This window comes from Marmota monax, unplaced genomic scaffold (assembly GCF_021218885.2).
Source record: "Marmota monax isolate L192 unplaced genomic scaffold, Marmota_monax_Labrador192_F-V1.1 WCK01_AAM20220418_F8-fsc00057, whole genome shotgun sequence".
Classification (NCBI taxonomy): Eukaryota; Metazoa; Chordata; class Mammalia; order Rodentia; family Sciuridae; genus Marmota; species Marmota monax.
The window spans coordinates 1,302,929-1,322,647 of record NW_026693933.1 but is presented as its reverse complement, the minus strand read 5'-3'; the positions used below and the strand labels follow the sequence as shown (position 1 = coordinate 1,322,647).

The following is a 19,719-nucleotide window of genomic DNA, read 5'->3' as shown; positions in this document are numbered from 1 at the left end:
TATCAGTAATCACTCTACTATAATGCAAGTAAATCAGAGAATCTGCTAGTTACACCTAGGTTCACTTAAGTGATTTACAGTGATATGAAGTTTGAATTAATATGGCATTTTGATGTGTTTGATTCTTATAGTTACAATGCAAGTAAATTTGCTTCACATATAAATTATGTTCAGATTTTACACACAATAATCCTACTTTCCTCTTGCATAGTGCTGTGACAAATTTAATTCGTTCAAACTTGCTGAACGTTAGATTAGAAGGATATAAAGCAAAGCCTTAAAATTAGTGAAACCTTTGACCTATCAATACTGCTTTTTGGAATTTATGGTAAGAATAGAATGAAATGTTTCCAAAATCTATATGTTCTCCTTTTATTAGACTATGAATATTAACAAATATTTCATTGAAATGCCCCAAAGAAGCCAGTTCATAAACTAAACTATGATATAACTATACAAAGAAACACTATTCCGTCAGTAATGTTGATGGAATGGGTTTATACTTATTACCATGAAAAAAATACTTAATATATTCAAAGTGAAAGTGCATCTTGAAAATGCCACATAATTCCTAATGTTATTTCTGTAATTTCTGATTGCAGTTTTATAAATATGCATTTATGTCCACTTATTGAAAATATCCTTGAAGACTCTCAATACACAGATAATAGACATTATTTCCAGGTTTAGAAATTATGACTGATTTTCTTTTTATGTTGAAGTGCTTTCATTTTTTAAAATGGGAATTGTTAATTACATAATCATAAAAAATTGCAATGATCCTGCCTTAAAACACAAAACCACTTCCAAGTAACTGCAAAGTAACATGCTAGTTAATATGACTTCATTCTGCACAGTTATAGCCAAGGCATGTAAAGAAATCTGTGATGGAAAGTAAAGCAAAGAAAGGGAGAAAAGGGAGTGGAAAAGTCTAAGATAATAAGAAATTATTTTTTTTTTAAATCTAACAAATTTAGATAAATTGGTTTCTAATTTCATTTAGTTGGCCATCTGTCTTTATTAACTTGGACTTCCCTAGAAAATTTAATAATTTTGAGAAGACTATTGCATATGACTTCATAGATTCTAAGGTTGGGAAAAGGATGAATGATATCCAATTATAATCAAATTAAGATTTAAATAACATTTTCAAAGGGTCAGTTATTTAAAAGTTATTAATCAAATAGCTTCATTATGACACATTCAAATTATACTAGAGCAAAATAATAATGATAATCACATATAAATAAGAGGAAACCTAAAGTTTTTTGACAATTTATTTCATACTGCTTCTTAGTTTTCCTGCGATTTCAGATTTTTAGTGGAACAAAATTTGAAATCTTCCCTTTAATGTTGTATGTGCTTAAACAATGTGCTTTAGGCAAAGCTCTTAGTAGGTAAAAATTTGAGTTTAATTCCTTGGAATTCTCTTTATTTAAATGTTCTTTTCTCCCTAGATTTAGAGGAAATTCTTTACTAGAACTTCTCAGTCTTATAGAGACAACATGAGGAAGAATGCTCCAAGTTTTATAAATCTTTTGGCCCAGTCATTCGGTCCAGAATTTTAACCTGGCCCTTGTATAAGTTTTATTCCTATATGACGTCATAACACTCAGGCAAGTAAAGACCAAAAATCAAATAATTCAAGGGTCTCTCACAAATTCTAGTTACTTAAGCCCATTTACAAGAGCCACGCCCTTATTGTCTGGGGAAATTTTTCCCTGTGCAGTGGAAACTACAAATGTGAGACCATGTGTGTTCATGAAAATATAACTGTCTACTATTAACGTGCCTTTATCATGATGCATGACAGACTGCAATACTAAAGAATTTACGACAGATGTTGGCCAGTATAATCATTTTTATTTATGGCCAATTTACATCTCCTTGTGATCTCTCATCTTTGATCCAGTGCAAAAGTCCTCTTGAGCTCTCCTCCAGATTTTTCTTTGAGACAGACAGTTTCATCATATTTTTCTGAGCCCCTCATCACTGTTTGCTTTATCTTGAGGATAGAATCCCTTATTTAGAAAAGCTGATATTGGGGACTGCAACTGTTCAGATTTATCTGGACTTCTACTTGCTTAAATCCCAATGCTGTTCCTCACTTTTTTACTCTTTGGTCTCTTCATTACTTTCTTTGTGATTCTTCAGTTAGTTTCACTGAATTCACTGCTTATATACTATTTTGACATAAGAAATATAATGCATTCATTTCTCCTTTAAACCTAAAACGTTATTAAAAATGTGTTAACTATTGATTTTCTTTAATAGGAAGAGCCTGTCTGCCATTATTTTTAATAGACGGGAATATATTTCCAACACATAAAACACCCAACCATATTTTCTCAAATAATAATAAATATTTAAACATCTATACAAGACCCAGCAGAGAATTCTGCATAACACGAAGTCCTAAAGCACCAATTAATCTTGTAATACCTAATTAATTTAGCATTTTATGTGCCTGTCCTGTAAGCCTCGGGTACAGATTACATTTGCCTTAAGCAGAAAGAAGAGTAAATAAGATGCAATGAATAAACAGAACTCTTGACAAAACATAAAGAATTTTTAGAAATTAAAACATTGAAGATTTCCTGACTGAGTTTTAATATTAAAAAGTGAGGTCTGGAAGATGCAGTCAATAAGGATGCTGACTGAAGAGGAAGGGTAATGGGAGGGAGCTGGTGGGGGTAAGAAAGAAAGAAAATAAATGCCTGATGTTTGGCCATGCCCAAATATGAGAGAGCTTTTCAGGTTTCCCATATTTGTGTGTCTGTCTACAAATAAAAGGCTGTGAACCACCAACTGATGCCATAGGTACCAGTAGGAGAATTGAAACTCTCATTTCACATTCATTTCCATTCACTTTGCTTATGTGAATGTATCTGGTGATATAGAGACTCTGTTATGTTTATATTCATATCATACTCATGTATAGTTGCCAAATTATTTTTGTATACATGTTCTAAATTTTTTTAAAGTTTTGCATCAAGTATTTATCTTTTGTCTTCTTCCAGTTAACAAAAATTAAGTTTTTTAAACTCTTTTCTGTAATTGTATTTCATAGACACTATTCAGTATTCATACTATTCATTGTAGTAAATTGGGCCTCCCCAATATATAAAAATATCTGATGTGTAGCTCTGTTCATAAATATTTGGAAATTTAGCAACAAACTAGAGAAATCTTTCTTATATCCAGACTTTGGACATTGTTAGTCATGAGATTCTTTTTGTACCTCATTTGATCAACTTGAATTCTTTTTTTGCAATCAGGACCCTTTAATTAATCCTTTGTCAGAGAACAAACATCCCCATTTATAAGCACTCCAAATACTTTATCTCCATCATAGATGAATATGCCTTTAAGATTGCCGATACTACTTGCTTCAAAAATAACCATGGGATTGGGAGTCATGAAGATCATTTGGATATTATCTCACAATCAATAGTACTAGAAGAATGTCCTAGGATGCTCTCAGATTTGATTTTCTAGAGCTATCAAAGGAGCTGTGTTGCAGAATTTTCCTTCTTTTCAATTCTTGTGTTATTTTGTGAATGATGATAGAAAGATTCTCACATGAGCTTTGACTACCTCCTAATCATTTAGGAGTAACACTTTAAATTTGCTGCAGTATTGACACCAAGGCCATGTTCTCCCTGGACTGCTCGCAGGCAAATCAAGTGCAACGGTGGTAGTAAATCTAGGATGTCCTCTCCAACAGAGAATTCTTTCAAAGGGCCATGTTTTCTGAGGAACTCCTTCTTATTCTTGAGAAGACTACTGTGCCACTGTCTGAGACCTTGCTACCCAATCCTCTTCCTCCTTGTCCTTTTCACTGGTGTTGGATTTGCTTCACAGTCTAGCGGTTCTCCCAACCTACTCTTGTTCCTCCTCCCTTTATTTTTTGTAGGTATTTCTACCTGCATGTGCTTTTCAAAGAGTCTGAAGTAACAAATAATTTTAAAACAATAGACTTTAACAAATTTTGTTAAAGCCCTAGGTTTTCAGAGAAATATGTCAATAAAAGTTTGGATTGCACATCATCTTTAATATTTCTACCTAAACCCAATATTTAGTAAGTTAAATAGTAGCTCCAGCTGGGTGTGGTGGCACATACCTGTAATCCCAGCAGCTTGGGAGGCTGAGACAGGAGGAGCACAAGTTCAAAGCCAGCCTCAGCAATGATGAGGTGCTAAGCAACTCAGTGAGACCCTGTCTCTAAATAAAATACAAAATAGGGCTGGGGATGTGGCTCAGTGGTCGAGTACCCCTGAGTTCTATCACTGCTACCAAAAAAAAAAAAAATAGTGGCTCTTAAATATATGTCTAAGTCATAACATGTAGTGGCTTTATTAAGGAAAAGAGTCTTTACAAATCCAGTTAAGTCCAGGATCTCAAGATGACATCATCCTGGATTTCTGGTGGGATAGCTCTAAGTCCAGTGGCTAGTGTCTTTATAAAACACAGGAGCAGAGAGGCCATGTGGAAGCAGAGGCAGAGATGGGAGTGATGGGACCTCAAGTCAAGGATCACCAAGGTTTTCCAGCAGGCACCAGAAGTTGAGGGAGAGGCATGAAATAGATACTCCCTCTGGACCCCCAGAAAGAACCAACCCTGTTAACACCTTGATTTCAGACCTCTGGTCTCTAGACCTATGAGAGAATAAATATCTATTGGCTTAAATCACCAGACTTCTATTATTTTTTATAACAGACCTAGGAAACAAATAAATAGTTTTGTCTTGTATTTGGCAGTTTTTATGTTCCTGACAGTTTTTCTAATTACTAAGTGAATTTATGAGATGATATTGGTTAAAGAAAAGAAAGAAAACAATGTCTACATGATGAAGAATATCCTCTGTAGTAGGAGCATATTGGTCAAAGGAGTCCTCCAGTTCCCTGGGGACTGCTGTAGCCTATTCGCTGGAGTTGCTTATGCCTGATTTTTAAATTGTTTGATGTTATATGAAACTAAAATCTCCCAAACCCACTCGCTCTTGCTTTGTAAGTAAATTCCTTTCTAAAATCATCATCCTTTCTTTTTGGAACATCATCTTTCTTTTTGGAACTTCAAAAGCATTTAAACAATGTGTGACTAACCTTGGTCCTCTTATATGAAATACAGCGAAAGTGCATCAGAAATCCTCTCACCTCTGAACAGTTAACACATTTAACTAGCACTGGAGTAGGATTTTTATTTGATAGCAAATATGGCAAAGTTTGTTGGAAGTTGTTGTAGCAAATATTCCAACATTAGAATGTGCACTGTGAGAGATGTCATTTCATAAAAACAGCACTCTATATGTCCCTTCTGAATACCAGACAAGAAGGATAATCAGAACTGAGGGAAAATGTCCACAAACATAGTATGTCATTATTCAGTCCTCCTCCCCCAATTTTGAAAAACCTGAAGACTGATTGTCACAGTGTAGGTAAAGATCATATTTAACATAATTAGTTTAAGCTTTATGTGAACTAGATCAAACTGTACTACTTTTCAGAGTAATAAGTATAATTCTAAATTGGATCTGAAGTACACTACTAGAAGTTCTAATACCAGTTCAACATATAAGAAAAACATTTTCCTTTCTGAACTGGAATTCTTGCACTCCTCACCTCCAGCCCGACTCTGCTTTATCTGCTTACCTGATAGTGAGATTAAAAATTTACAAATCATTCAGCATGATCTTTCTATTAAAAAGTGGGGTAAGGATTGCAAGAAGTAAAAATCAGTGGTGGGAATATCCAGAGAGGAATATTTAGCAGTGTAGGACAATATGTAGACCCTCTCTCTCTCTCTCTCTCTCTCTCTCTCTCTCTATATATATATATATATATATATATATATATATATATATATCAGGATCTTATTATCATAAGATATTGTGGCTGGAAGAGTCCTCCAATGTAGTTTCTTCTAATATTTTCAGAATTAGAGGGAGAAAAAAGAGGCCATTTGTGGGACTATCCCTTTGGTCATCTAAAAGCAAAGTCTAGAAACAAACATCTGAACTACTTCCAATTATGTACACAATTCCTAGCCTCCTTCTCACATTGAGATCATCACAGCCTCTTGAGCTGTGCCAAAGATGAGAAGATACACAAAACCACAATATAAATATGCTACATTTCCCTGAGTGCTATTCAGAATTTAAGATTTGTTGAAAATATTATAGAGTTTTGGGTTCTTTAATATATGTATGTGAGCAACTTATCCTTTAAAATCTGAATGCTTGAAAGATAAACAGACTTTGCTTTTAAAACATTGCCTGATATTAAGATTGTTTGTAAATGTACAAAGAACTAAAAAATTTTATGTTCAGAAAATAGTTGGAAACTTCAGTAATTTTATATTGTTCTAAAAGAGGATGTTATTAGCATTGTGATCAGAGAATACAGTATTGTTGCCAGAATGGTTTCTCAGTTCTTTGCAACCCACATAAGGACTTTAAAAAAAACTAAATAAAATTGTCATCTTATGAACTAGCATGGGTTTAAAATTTTGAAATAATGTGCAGATTCAGAATTGTAACTCATAATTGCATTTCATTAAATGTTTTGATTTAGCACATATAATGACTACATTTATTTCCATTGCCAACGAACTGAATTTTGCATAACAAAAAATTTTAAATTAGTATGTTAAATATAACTTTAAAAGAGTTTAAATTATATTCTTGGTTTTGGCTCCAAAAAAATGGGAGTTTAAAGTATTTATAGAATTTTTTTAATAAAGAGGATGGAGAGTAACCTTAAATTAAGGTTATGGAATAAAGCAATCCCAGAGGTCACTGTGAGTCTGATCGCCCAGATGATGATAAGGGATTATAGTTATTTGCTATTTACTATGTACCAGATACTAATCTCAGAAAAAGCACAATGAAGATAACATTGTTATCATTTCTATTTCACAATTCACCCAACCTTACTGAAACTGGGAACCATGAAACTGTCTACTTTGATGACTAAAGGGCTAAATTATGAATTTATAGTTAGCCTTCACAAATATTTTGTACAAATAGCAAATGCACATTATATGTTAGGTAGTCTTTTTAACCATGGAATATGTCCTGGTATTCTCATAGCACTATCACTAATATTTAGGTAGTAAAAATAATGGCCTAAGCTTTTAAAATATATTTACTTGGGAACAAACAGAAACAGGTTTTCTTATGAGGCATAATGAGGATATGTTGTTTGCAGAACAATTTTTTTTTGTATTTTATTTAGAGACAGGGTCTTATTGAGTTGCTTAGTGCCTTGCGTTGAGGCTGGCTTGAAGAACAATTTTTAATTCTGTATCATAGGCCTTTGCTTTTCTGTGTTTTCCCCTAATAATGAAGCATAAAAATTTTATGTTTTTTATTCATAATACATACTAATAGTAATTATATAAAATAATAATTATGTAAAATTTACATGTATGTTGAAATTTTCAAAAGAAATAACTTATATATTTATATATAAATTCTATTATTATCAATATAAATTCTATAATTGTCAAATAAAAACATAACCCAAGCAAAAATGTAAACATGGTAAAACATTTTAATTTAGAAAGTATCCATATGATTCTTTTGCTTTCTCTTATATTTTTGTATATACTGAAGATATATTCTTTACCCATTAATGTAAGACAGTAAATAGAAGTCAAATATGTCTATGTACTGTAAAAATAAGTAATAAAATTCATTAACTAAAGTAATAAGTCATAAACTCCTAACTTGGTTCCTTGGTTGAATTGGAAACATTTATTTTTTTCAAAGAAAGAGAATGTTTGTTTATATATATAAAAGTAATCACTTCTTCAAATTTTTTCAGCTGATTTTAGTTGTGTGACTCTTAATAGATAATGATCTTGTGTTAAGTGGGAAAAAGGTAAATTCATTGTGATTTTGAAATGAAAATAAACACTTTTGCAAACTAAAATACTACATATGCAAGCTATCACTAATAGATGTAGATTCTAAGAGCTTTTATGAGGAGTTCCAGAGAGAGGCAGCTACTACCTACAGTGACTGAAGGCAGTCCTGAGAAGTAGGGTGGACAGGCTGGCAGGTCAAGTATAGGACACATTATATTTGAACTTCATATGACATTGAAGGGAATCCTGGCCAAATGTAATATCATGAACACAGAAAGAACTCTGAACTCAGGGGATGCCTTGGGAATTGAATGGCTGGATATTGATGTGCAAATTTGGAAGGATAGAAAATATTTTATTAATTTGAGTGTTTCATTGTATTTATACATACCTATGATTCCAATAGGAAGGGTTTATACTTAAATTTGCAGGCAAATATGGAACTATTGAAGGATGGCTGAAGTTGTATCAAAGGAACAGGAATTTATTAGGCACTGGCACCTTGCTAGATACAGTATTGCAAAATTCATAATATTATTCAAATTTTAAGTATTAGAAAACTGAGACACAGACAAGTTAGAAACTATGCCCAGTACATTCAGCCAAGAATTCTACAGCCAAGATTCAAATCCAAATCTATCTGATTTTACATTGCTTCATTACTCCATGTGGCCTTTGAGATTAACCTGATAAGTACTTGTTGAAGTTTTTTGTAATAAAAAGTCAGTGAAATTATAAAAAGTTCATGCAAGATGTCACAATGCCTAAAGAGATGTCAGATAAACTAAAAACTTTTTATTTTGTTTTTTGTTTGTTTTAATGTAGCAGGGTTTAGGACCCATTGGGTATACAGTGCCAAATGCCCTTATTAATTTATTTTTATTTCAGGCTTATGGAAAGGAAATTTGATTTTCCTTAAAATTATGTACAATTTAGAATTTTCAAAACTACATAATAATTTAATATTCATTCCTTAAACAGCTAGTTTAATTCTCATCCATTTTTTATTATGTGACTGAGTCAATATGAGAGAAATTCCCAGTACATTCCCAGTACTGGGAAGTATTCATATAGCAATGCAGGTGCTGGGGAGACAAGTTGTAAGAGGCAAATATACTTTTATCAGCTGCTCTCTATCTCCAAGCACTTTGTAATGGAGTTTCCCAAGTAGAAAGAGTCCTACTTTGAGACTTGGTATTACCTTAGTTCTTAAGTGATTCTGCTAATAATGGAAAGAATAACCCCAATTAAGCACAATCTTCTATTGTGGTTATTAATATTAAATTACTTCCAGGGAAGGTTTATGTGCTTCTGTCATGGTTGCAATTGGTATCCACTTGTTAGAGTCTGTAAACAAGTCAGGATGGCGCCTGGCATTTTGCCAGAGAAATGTTAGAGTCTGTAAACAAATCTGGATTGTGCCTGGCAAAATGCCAGAGGGAGTGGTTTGTGAAGTAACACCAGCGAGCCATTAATTGTGGAGATTCCTTATTGGTTGACTGATGTATCTAGTTTATGCTAATTAAGATAAGCTGTGTGGAATGTATAAATACCGATCCTGTCCTACAATAAACGGCTTCCACTCCTGCTGTATCAACATACACAAGTTGTTCATCACCCCCCGGTTATTTTTCTGCAGCCGGACTGCGGCATCCACTGTTGTTCTCCAAGTCCTTTGTCCCACAAGTCAAGTGTAGGCACCTCTGGAATTATCCCTGTGTCTCAGAATTGCTGTAATTCATGACCCCCCTTTGATTTATTTTTAATTTTTTTTATTAGTTACTCAAAACATTACAATGATCTTTTTTTGAATTTTTTTATTCTAATTTGTCATACATGACAGCAGAATGCATTATAATTCATATTACACACATAGAACACATTTTTCATATCTCTGATTGTACACAAAGTAGAGTCATACCATTCATCTCTTCATACATGTACTTAGGGTAATGATGTCCATCTCATTCCACTGTCTTTCTTACCCACACATCCTCCTCTTCCCTCTCCTTTGACCTATCTAAAATTCCTCCATTCTGCCCATGTTCCCCCCATCCCCTTATGGATCAGCATCCACATATCAGAGAAAACATTTGGCATTTGGTTTTTGCAATTGGCTTACTTCACTTAGCATAATATTCTCCAATTCGTCCATTTACCTACAAATGCAGTGATTTTATTCTCTTTTATTGATGAGTAGTATTCTATTGTGTATATACACCACATTTTCTTTATCCATTCATCTACTGAAGGGCATCTAGGTTGGCTCCACAATTTAGCTATTGTGAATGTGTTGCTATGAACATTGATGTGGCTGCATCATTGCAGTATTCTGTTTTTAAGTCCTTTGGGTATAGACTGAGGAGTGGAATAGTTAGGTCAAATGGTGCTTCCATTCCAAGTTTTCTAAGAAATCTCTATACTGTTTTCCATATTGGCTGCACCAATTTGCAGTTCCACCAACAATGTATAAGTGTGCCTTTCTCCCCACATCCTCACCAACACTTATTGTTTTATGTATTCTTAATAGCTTCCATTCTCACTGGAATGAGATAAAATCTTAGAGTAGTTTCAATTTGAATTTCTCTAATTGCTAAAGATGTTGAACATTTTTTTATATATTTGTTGATTGATTTTATATCATCTTCTGAGTAGTGTATGTTCAGTCCTTGGTCCATTTATTGATTGGGTTATTTGTGGGTTTGGTGTTAAGATTTTTGAGTTCTTTATATACCCTAGAGATTAGTGCTCTATCTGTTGTGCATTTGGTAAAAATTTGCTCCCATTCTGTAGGCTCTCTATTCACCTCACTGATTGTTTCTTTTGCTTAGAAGAAGATTTTTAGTTTGAATCCATCCCATTTATTGATTCTTGATTTTATTTCTTGTGCTATAAGAGTCTTATTAAGGAATTCGGGGCCTAAACTGACATGATGAATACTTGGGCCTATTTTTCTTCCATTAGGCACAGGGTCTCCGGTTTAATTCCTAGGTCCTTGATCCACTTTGAGTTGAGTTTTGTGCATGGGGGCTTAATTTCATTTTGCTGCATATGGATTTGCACTTTTCCCAGCACCATTTGTTAAAGAGGCTATCTAAGAGGAAAGTTTATTGCTTGGAGTTCATTCCTTAAAAGAAAAAGTCAACAATTAAATGACCTAACATTACATCTCAAAGCCCTAGAAAAGAAGAACAAATCAATATCAAAAGCAGTAGAGGAGAGTAAATAATTAAAATCAGAGATGAAATTGAAACAAAAGAACAATTGAAAAAATTGACAAAACCCGAAGATGGTCCTTTGAAAAAATAAATAAAATTGATAAACCCTCTTTGATTTCTACAAGATTCAATGTTCTGTGCTGAACATCCATCCTAATTCCATATCCCAAAGATTAAACAGCTGTTGAACCTGACTGCCCAACACTTGCTGCCTCACACTTCATTTGCCTATCTTCCTGATCACCAGATCTTTATCCCATTATAGATATGTATGAACTGTGAATTGATCCCCTAGCTCACAGCTGCCTTGCCTGGCTGGCTATCTGCCTGGATTTCTCAGTGTTCCTGAGTCCAAAATCTGTCATTGTGCTCTTTCATATGGAGCGCTGATATTAACTGCAATGTGACTAACACCATGTCTTACCTATAGACTTTTCATCCAGATGTTACTTCCTTAGTATCTGTCTGGTCCTATAGGGTAAGTCAGTCCTAGATTTGAATCCTTTCTCTTCTTCAGTGCCCTGAAACTGTTTTTCACAAAACATGATCCAGAGATATCAGATTCAAAAATGTAGGAAGAAATTGAAAAATTAGTGAAATTACAAAGTAAGATACTATGAGTTCTCTCATGAAGGTAGGTAAAGTACAAAAGTAGGAAATTCACAAGCTGATAAAATTGAGAATCAAAGCAGATATGTAGGCAGTTTACATACAAGAATGCTGTTCAAAGATTATGGATATCTAGGTCCCTTGGGTATTCCTGTACCAAAACCCCAATCTGCAGATGATTAGCGAGACAAGTCAAGGCCTCAATCTTGGAGAGACTAGGCCCAAGAAAGGTTATTGAGACAAGAACAGAAGAACAAAATAATTACAAAATACATTTGTGAAGTGGAAATTAGATCCTAGGTAAGTTTGTATCAAGATATTGGAACTATCTGGGTGCAGTGGTGCACGCCTGTAATCCCAGTGGCTCAGGAGGTTGAGGCAGGGGGATCGCAAGTTCAAATCCAGCCTCAGCAAAACCAAGGTGCTAGGCAACTCAGTGAGATCCTGTCTCTAAATAAAATACAAAATAGGGCTGTAAATGTAGCTCAGTGGTTGAGTGACCCTGACTGCAATCCCTGGTATCTGCCCCCCTAAAAAAATTGGTTCTGGAACTTGAGTATTAGAAAAGGAAGAAGTTAAATTGATAGTAAGTCAACTGAATATGAAATACTTTTCTTAAATTGTTTAGTCCAAGTTCATAATTGAGCCTCAGTTTGTGGAAATAACAGTCACATATATCAAGATTTGTGGCTCTTAATTTAGTTCATGTTCTCTGTACTGGAAATAGTACAATATAAACTATGACTTATAAATCAGTAAAATACAACATGAATAATTTTTAGAACTTTTACCCTTTCTGGGGCAGTTACATACAAATGTCTTTTTACTCTTATGGAAACCTGAAATGAAAAGACCAGCTTTAGGCAGTGTCTCCAAAAATTTTGTTGGGGCCTGTCTATAAGAAACCAAAAACTTTTCTTCCCCTTTCATTTATTATGGAGCTACAATATAGTTAAAATAGTTTATTGGAATATGACATTGCAGATTGTGTATATTACTATAAATTTATGTCTCTGTTGGTATGCATAGAAGATTCTGTATCTACTTTTAAGCAAGAAGGGATAAAAGGGTCCTTTGCCTTAGAATACTACCTTATTACCCATGAGAGGGATTTGGGAATAAGGGATCAGCTTCACCTTTCCTTTGAATACATAATTTCATCTCTGCAGTAATGTAAGTTTCGACAAGAACCATGTCAACACAATTACCATAATTTGTTGTAGTTTGGGAAGGGTTCTTATTAAATTAATCCCACTTTATTTTCATGGTGGTGCCAGGAATTAAAACCCAGCCTTGTCATTGAGCTACATCTTCAACTCAATCCAAATATTTATTACAATTCTGTTGTTTCAGCTTTGTCATAAAGTTGAAGTTGTGTAGAAATGTAAATATGTGTTTTCTGTTCTAGGGTAACCTACAGTCTAGTAAGTGACATGAGAGAAAATTAACTTTGATGACAGATTAAAAAGTGCTATCACAATAGGTACTAAAAATGAAAAATATAGGAAACTATATTCTGTTTACATTAAATGTCCAGAATAGGTAAATTGATATACAAATAAAATTGATTAGTGGTAATCGAGGACCGGAAAGAAAGGAAAAATGAGGAGTTTTGGTTAATAACCATGGGCTTTCTTTTCAGGGAAATGAAAATATTCTGGAATCAGACAATTGGTGATGGTTGTATAGCATTGAGCATGTACTGAAAATGTAAGAATTGCATATTTATAATAGTTGAAGCAGTGAATTTTATGTTATATAAATTTTATCTCAATTAAAAATAACTCACACAAACGTACAAACACACATGATTTAAAATATAAAGGAAGAAAACTGTACATTCCAAGTGAAAATAGAGTTCACAAAATACAGTCATGATACATTTGATGGACACCCATCAAGAGTGGATTTTCTAATAGGTATTTCAAAAGCTTATTTGAAAAAATGAGGTTTTTTGGAACTGGGAAATATTTTATGCAGGTCAAATATCACTGAGATATTTGACAAGCACAGCACCGCACACCTATAATCCCAGTGGCTCAGGAGGCTGAGAAAGAGGGATTGTGAGTTCAAAGACAACCTCAGCAAGCACTCAGGAACTAAACAACTCAATGAGACTATCTCTCTAAGTAAAATACAAAACAGGTCTGGGGATGTGACTCTGTAGTCAAGTTCCCCCAAGTTTAATGCACACTACCAAAAAAAAAAAAATACTGAGTTTTAGGCAAAGTCAGAAAGAATTATACTCAACTGCTAGGATACAATTACTCCTGCCACCTTCTGTAAACGAATCTACATAATTCCTACACTTTATTTCAAGATTACTCATTTACTATTATTTAAACTTGATTGAATATTTAGATAACTTATACTTGTTATCTACTGTTTCTAACTAACTTAAATGCACCGTATATCTGAGATGCTTAATCAAAAATTATATTTCTATGAGAGCATTGTTTTAGTACACTGAATATATAATAGTACATTCAGTCTAATAAAATAGTAAAATATTAAAAATATTAATTCAAAGAGTATTTGTTTTAGTTTAGGACGCTATTTTGCTATTAATCTCAACACCTAATATGATACAAAACCTTAACAATGTTGTTGTTAGTTAATGCAGTGATATTTGAAAATAAATTGTAAAGTTTGACAAGGAATGACTATGTTCTCTTTTTTCTTTTTGAACTGTGTATTTCATTTATTTATATTTTATGCTATGGAAATAAATGAAGAGAACATATTACCTATTCACTTATTTGCTCATTAATTCATATAATATAGAGTCAGTGGCCCTGTTCTTAAGCAATATACTTGGTAGAATATACTTATTTCTGTTCTTTTTTGTCATTATTTTTTCCAAATAAATGGCATTTCAAAAAATTTTACATTTTACATGATGGTTTTTAAATTCATTTCTGTTGATGATTATTTACATTTTGTATCTTTTATTCTGGCCTGTACTATGTGACCATAGTAGACATATTAAACAATTTATGTGTTTTTTTTTATTTTTTGTAGATTCTACAAAGAAATTAAAGGATGTACTTGAAGAATTCCATGGTAATGGCGTGCTTGCAAAGTATAATCCTGAAGGGGTAAAACTTCTTTTTTCTTTATATTAGTTTAATATTTATGGTTAGAAGTGGGTATTTCTTCATTCAAAGTTTTTGAAAATATGTATAGTGTGTAGGCATATATATATATATTATATGCCTACGTGCATAAACACACATATATTATGTATATGTATACATATATACACATACATGTATATATCACATCCCATAAATCATTACCATAAACCATACATTAAAAATATTCACAACAAAATGCTTTTCTGAAGGTATCATAAATATAGCATGTTTTTCATTCAAAATTTACTAATGATATTGTATTTCTACATTATATGCTTGAAAAGTTAGATCATTTAAATAGTGTTAGTTTTTTTTTTTTTTTTTTTTTTAGATGTCAAGAAATCAGATCAGATAGTGGAGAGAGGGTGCTTGATTCTCACTCTATAACCTACACATTTCAACCAATATGGGCATTAGTGTGGGGCATGAGAGTTGTCCCATTCAGGAAATTATTTCCTCAAAGATATTGTGATGTACATAATCACTTTGTCATTTTAAGGAGCCAGCTTGTACTAAAGGAAAGTAATTTCTTCCTCCAATCTTGTGCTTAACCTATTACTAGTATGGTTTGAATTCCTGAAGTCCTCTTTTTTAACTAACTAATATAACTAATTATTTTCGTATGCCATATTGGAATGAATGCCTTCCCTTTCCTAATCATTTGTTAAAAAGTCTTTCCTTTAATATTAGTTAAGAAGTGTTACATTTTGAGTGTCAGTATTACCATTAGTTCATTTGAGGTTTCACTGAGTGATATTTGGATTTTATGGGAATTAAAATAGACTGCTCTTAGCAAAACACAATTTTACCTAAATGTACCATCTAGATAGATTTGTTTTCAGACAAAGATGTGATATCTCTTTTGTTGTCATTTTTTTTTTTTTTTTTTTTTTTTTTGCATTTCCATGATTACAAGAACACAGTCCCTGGTTGTCTTTCAATCTTATTCTTCTCTGGAATATTTAGAACTTGATTTTAAGTATTCCTGTCTAATCTCTAGATTCTAACCTTCAAATATTCCTATTGTTTTATAAATCCCTATCAATTATTTCTCATAGCTGTTTTTCATGTCACGTTTGCTTATTCTCTCTAAGTATGATAATTTTTTATATCTATTTAGTCTAAGATTTATTTTCTTTTTAAAACATAAAATTATTATGTTTAATGGTAAAAAGGTGGGGAAAATAAAGGCAATTTTTAAACTATTCCTGTTTTCCTCTATCAGGAACAAAACAAACGTCTGGTCTGCATTTCCCTCACAATTTACTTTCCTAGAAGCTGTAGTGTGAGAAAAATAATATTAATGGCTTAATTTGTAGAATTGAAAATCTCAAAGTCCAAGAAAGCAGAGTGTGGAAATTAGAGATGTCAACTACACTAAATTTCTATAAATGAAAAATGTCATTAATATTAACAATCACCATATTACCTGAAAACATGCATATTTATCTACTCTATACACAGATTAAAACTTATTTTTCTCCCTAAAGATAGCTGCAAGCTATCATAGACTTTTTACCTCAGTGATTTCTTATTTAAACAATTCCCAAGATGTAGTCTTGCTAATATTATCTATTTCATGAGGACTATCATTCACTATATACTGGATTTATTGTGGTAATTTCTAGGTTCTTTGCTAGACACACATATGATGTCAGACTTCAATCATATAATACCTCTCTGTAAAAGCACAGATCTGTAGAAATGCATTATTAAAATAATGGAGAGTGGATAAACAAAAAGCTGGATCTCATTATGACCCAACAGCAATTCTAAATTAAGGGTGAAACCACTCGTTGATCTGAATATTGATAGAAATTTTTCCTTCAGGTGAAAATTTTAAAGTATTGTGAGTTTTTAAGAAAGAAGTTATGTATTTTATAAAAGCCAATAGGAAATAATTAGGAATGTCCTCTATTGAGAATGAAAATACTAACGCCCATAGTTATTTTTAATATGTCCTTATAGAGTTTATGAAAAGTTACTCTAGTAGAATGAAAGAATTTCTACTGTTAATTCATAGGTGAAATCGTCACTCTGTCTTGAGCAAAGTTGAGACCAAAGTTGTTTGGCATGAATGACTCTTATTGATGCTCAATAATACAAGAGAAGTGATTAATCAAGGCTGACTTTAGAATAAATAATTAATCCCTTGTTTCCTAAAATAGATATGACATATCATCCATATTAAATACATTTGTGAAGAGAATAAACAGAATGTCCCTTAAATTGCATCTCCCAATACAAAGTAAAGCTGCTAAAGGAGTATATGCATTCCTTCGTTTATAATTTGCTTGCATTACTGACTTTTAAAAGTTGTATATGAAAACTTGATCCGAAGAAGTTATGAACTTCTTAAGCCTATTTTAGTTGAGTAGAAATATTATGTTTAATATGCACAATGATTTATTTTTAATTCTTTTGTCCTTTGAAGAAATCAGTAGCAGATATCCAAACAATGACCTTAAATATTCTTTGAATAAAGGTCTTTAAAAGACCTGACATATCTAATTTCATAAGTTTGTAAGGTCTTTAAATAAAAAAAAAATTATTTTTTAAAAAGTAAAATGATGTTTCAAAGATTAACTAGTTAGATGGATGACAACAACCACAATTAAAACTACTATTCAGAGACCCAGTTTAAGGCTGATGCCCTTTCTTAAGATTTCCTCCTCCATTGACTAAGCCATAGAAAGCAGAAAGGCCCTGATTCCTACGAAGAATAGGGGAAGGGGAAGGTAGTGGATGTTATTGCTTTTATAATAAGTGCGGCATATCACAGACACATAATTATTGCTGACCTGTGACTGGTAAGGTAAGAGGTTGCTCCTACTGGTCTTTACCTAATATTATATAAATAATATGAAGTTAAGAGTATGATTACAACTAGTTTGTAGCAGAGACCTAGTCTTAGCAAAAAGATTTTCTATAAAACACTGTGAGGACGTGTAAATTATCTGATGAGAGTAGTAGAATCATTAGAATTCCACATAATTTTTTGTTTTGGTCTTGGATTTTAAAATCAATTCCTAATTGTTCTATTGATATCTAAAAAATGCAAAGAATTTGTCAATGTATGGAAATAATACATATAATCTTTAGAAGCATGAAGAAAAGATTGGCATGTTATGCTAATAAAAGGAAACATGAAGAATGGAGAATAAGTATTCATTATCTAATACATTTTTTGCAAGCTCATATTTTCATTATCCACTTTCAATGACTTTCATCATACTGTATGTGTTATTCATTATATTTTTCTCATGTCAGTTCAAATTGTTTGCTTATTCAAATACTGATCTAGTCAATGGTTCTCAAATTCAAGTGTACATCAAAATTATGTGGGGGCTTATTAAAACATGAAATGTTACTTGTCTCTCTGCTTCCACCAGTTTCTGATTTGGTGTTTCTGGGGTGGGGGCTGCTGAATTTGTATTTCTATCACTTTTCCAGTTTATGGTGCTGATGCTGTCAAAAATCATATTTTGAGATCCATAGGCCTAAGATATGTTTTAAAACCCATCTATCAACTTGAACTTTTAATATAATTATCAGAGACATGAGATAATGAGTATAAATTATCTTACATTAACACATGTATTCTTTCTTTCCTTGCATGCACAGAAACAAGACATTCTTAACCAAGTAAGACATTTTCTTTTCTATTACAATCTTTCTTCTTTTATTCTGATATGACCTATGAATTTCTCACCCAATACCACTGAACTATACTTCTGAATCAATAAGGTTTACATAGTATTATATTAGCTATAATACTCATAAATTTATAATTGAGGTCAGGTATAACAGAATTTTTTTTTTCAAAATAGTGTCTTAAATGGAGGAATAGCTATCTTAATAGAATTTAAAAAAAAAAAAAAAAACATCTAGAGTATGGACTTCAGTTTTGTATACTCTGGAATTTAATTTTCTAATTTCACCCAGACAAGTGAGACTGATGAATTAGCTTATTCAATGAAAGTCTCAATTTATTAATTTAAAATGGAAGATTTAAAAATTGCATTCAAAATACAATGATAAGGTCTTTTTATTTTGTTTTGTCTACAATTTTATGTTTGATTCTCTGTGTGAAACATAACTTTCACAAAGCTGTTAATTTTGTCCTCCTGGGAAAAAGGGTAAACAGTCTGTTGTTTCTATTACTTTCTTCCAGGGAAGTTATAGGTCACTAGTTCAGTTGAATGTATAGAATTACAACACATTATTGGGTGCTCCATGTAGATAATTCTATCTATCTATCTATCATATATCTATATAGATATAGATATAGATATATTATAGATATAGATAGATATAGATAGATATAGATATAGATATAGATACATGTATACACATATAGATATATGTGATACATGTATGTATATATATACACACATATATATAGTGATACATGTATACATATATAGATTTATGTGATACATGTATACACATATAGATACACATACATGTATACACATATAGATATATTTTTTACCAACTTAGGCATATTTTCTTACTAAAATGCATGAGTTGTCTAAAACTATAATATTGTTTCTCTTGGGCAATACTGGATACATAAAAGCTGTTTTTTGTTCTCAAGTATTCTGATGCTTTCTGTAACAATAAGCACAGTGATTTCATGCCCTGCATGTAAAATATAATCGATATATCAGAGTTGTCTTGGTGGATTTAGACACCAGTCCTGGACAGCATGAATTTCTGCTTTTCTTCTCCTTGTTTGTCCTTTGTTCCATTTGCTGTTCTTTAGTAGCCAAGAAATCTCTTGCAGAATAAAAAGACCAGGCAAAGCTGAGGGGAACCAAAAGGTTAAAAAATATTGAAAAGCAAGCTGGGGATATAGCTCAGCTGGTAGAGTACTTGCTTTG

At 32.3% G+C, this 19,719-nt stretch overlaps 1 protein-coding gene across 9 annotated transcripts in view; it reads left to right on the top strand.

Annotated features, from left to right (window-relative positions):
• The window catches only part of Dgkb (diacylglycerol kinase beta), a 769,121-nt gene that overhangs the window by 206,183 nt on the left and 543,219 nt on the right, over nt 1–19,719 (top strand). For 6 of the 9 annotated variants that reach the window (XM_058585317.1, XM_058585316.1, XM_058585318.1 and 3 more), the window contains exons 3-4: nt 14,718–14,794; nt 18,458–18,478. In XM_058585317.1, the coding sequence (XP_058441300.1) occupies nt 14,718–14,794; nt 18,458–18,478 (98 nt within the window). The remainder of the gene's footprint in view (nt 1–14,717; nt 14,795–18,457; nt 18,479–19,719) is intronic. The other 3 variants (XM_058585320.1, XM_058585322.1, XM_046463657.2) reach the window with 1 other exon arrangement.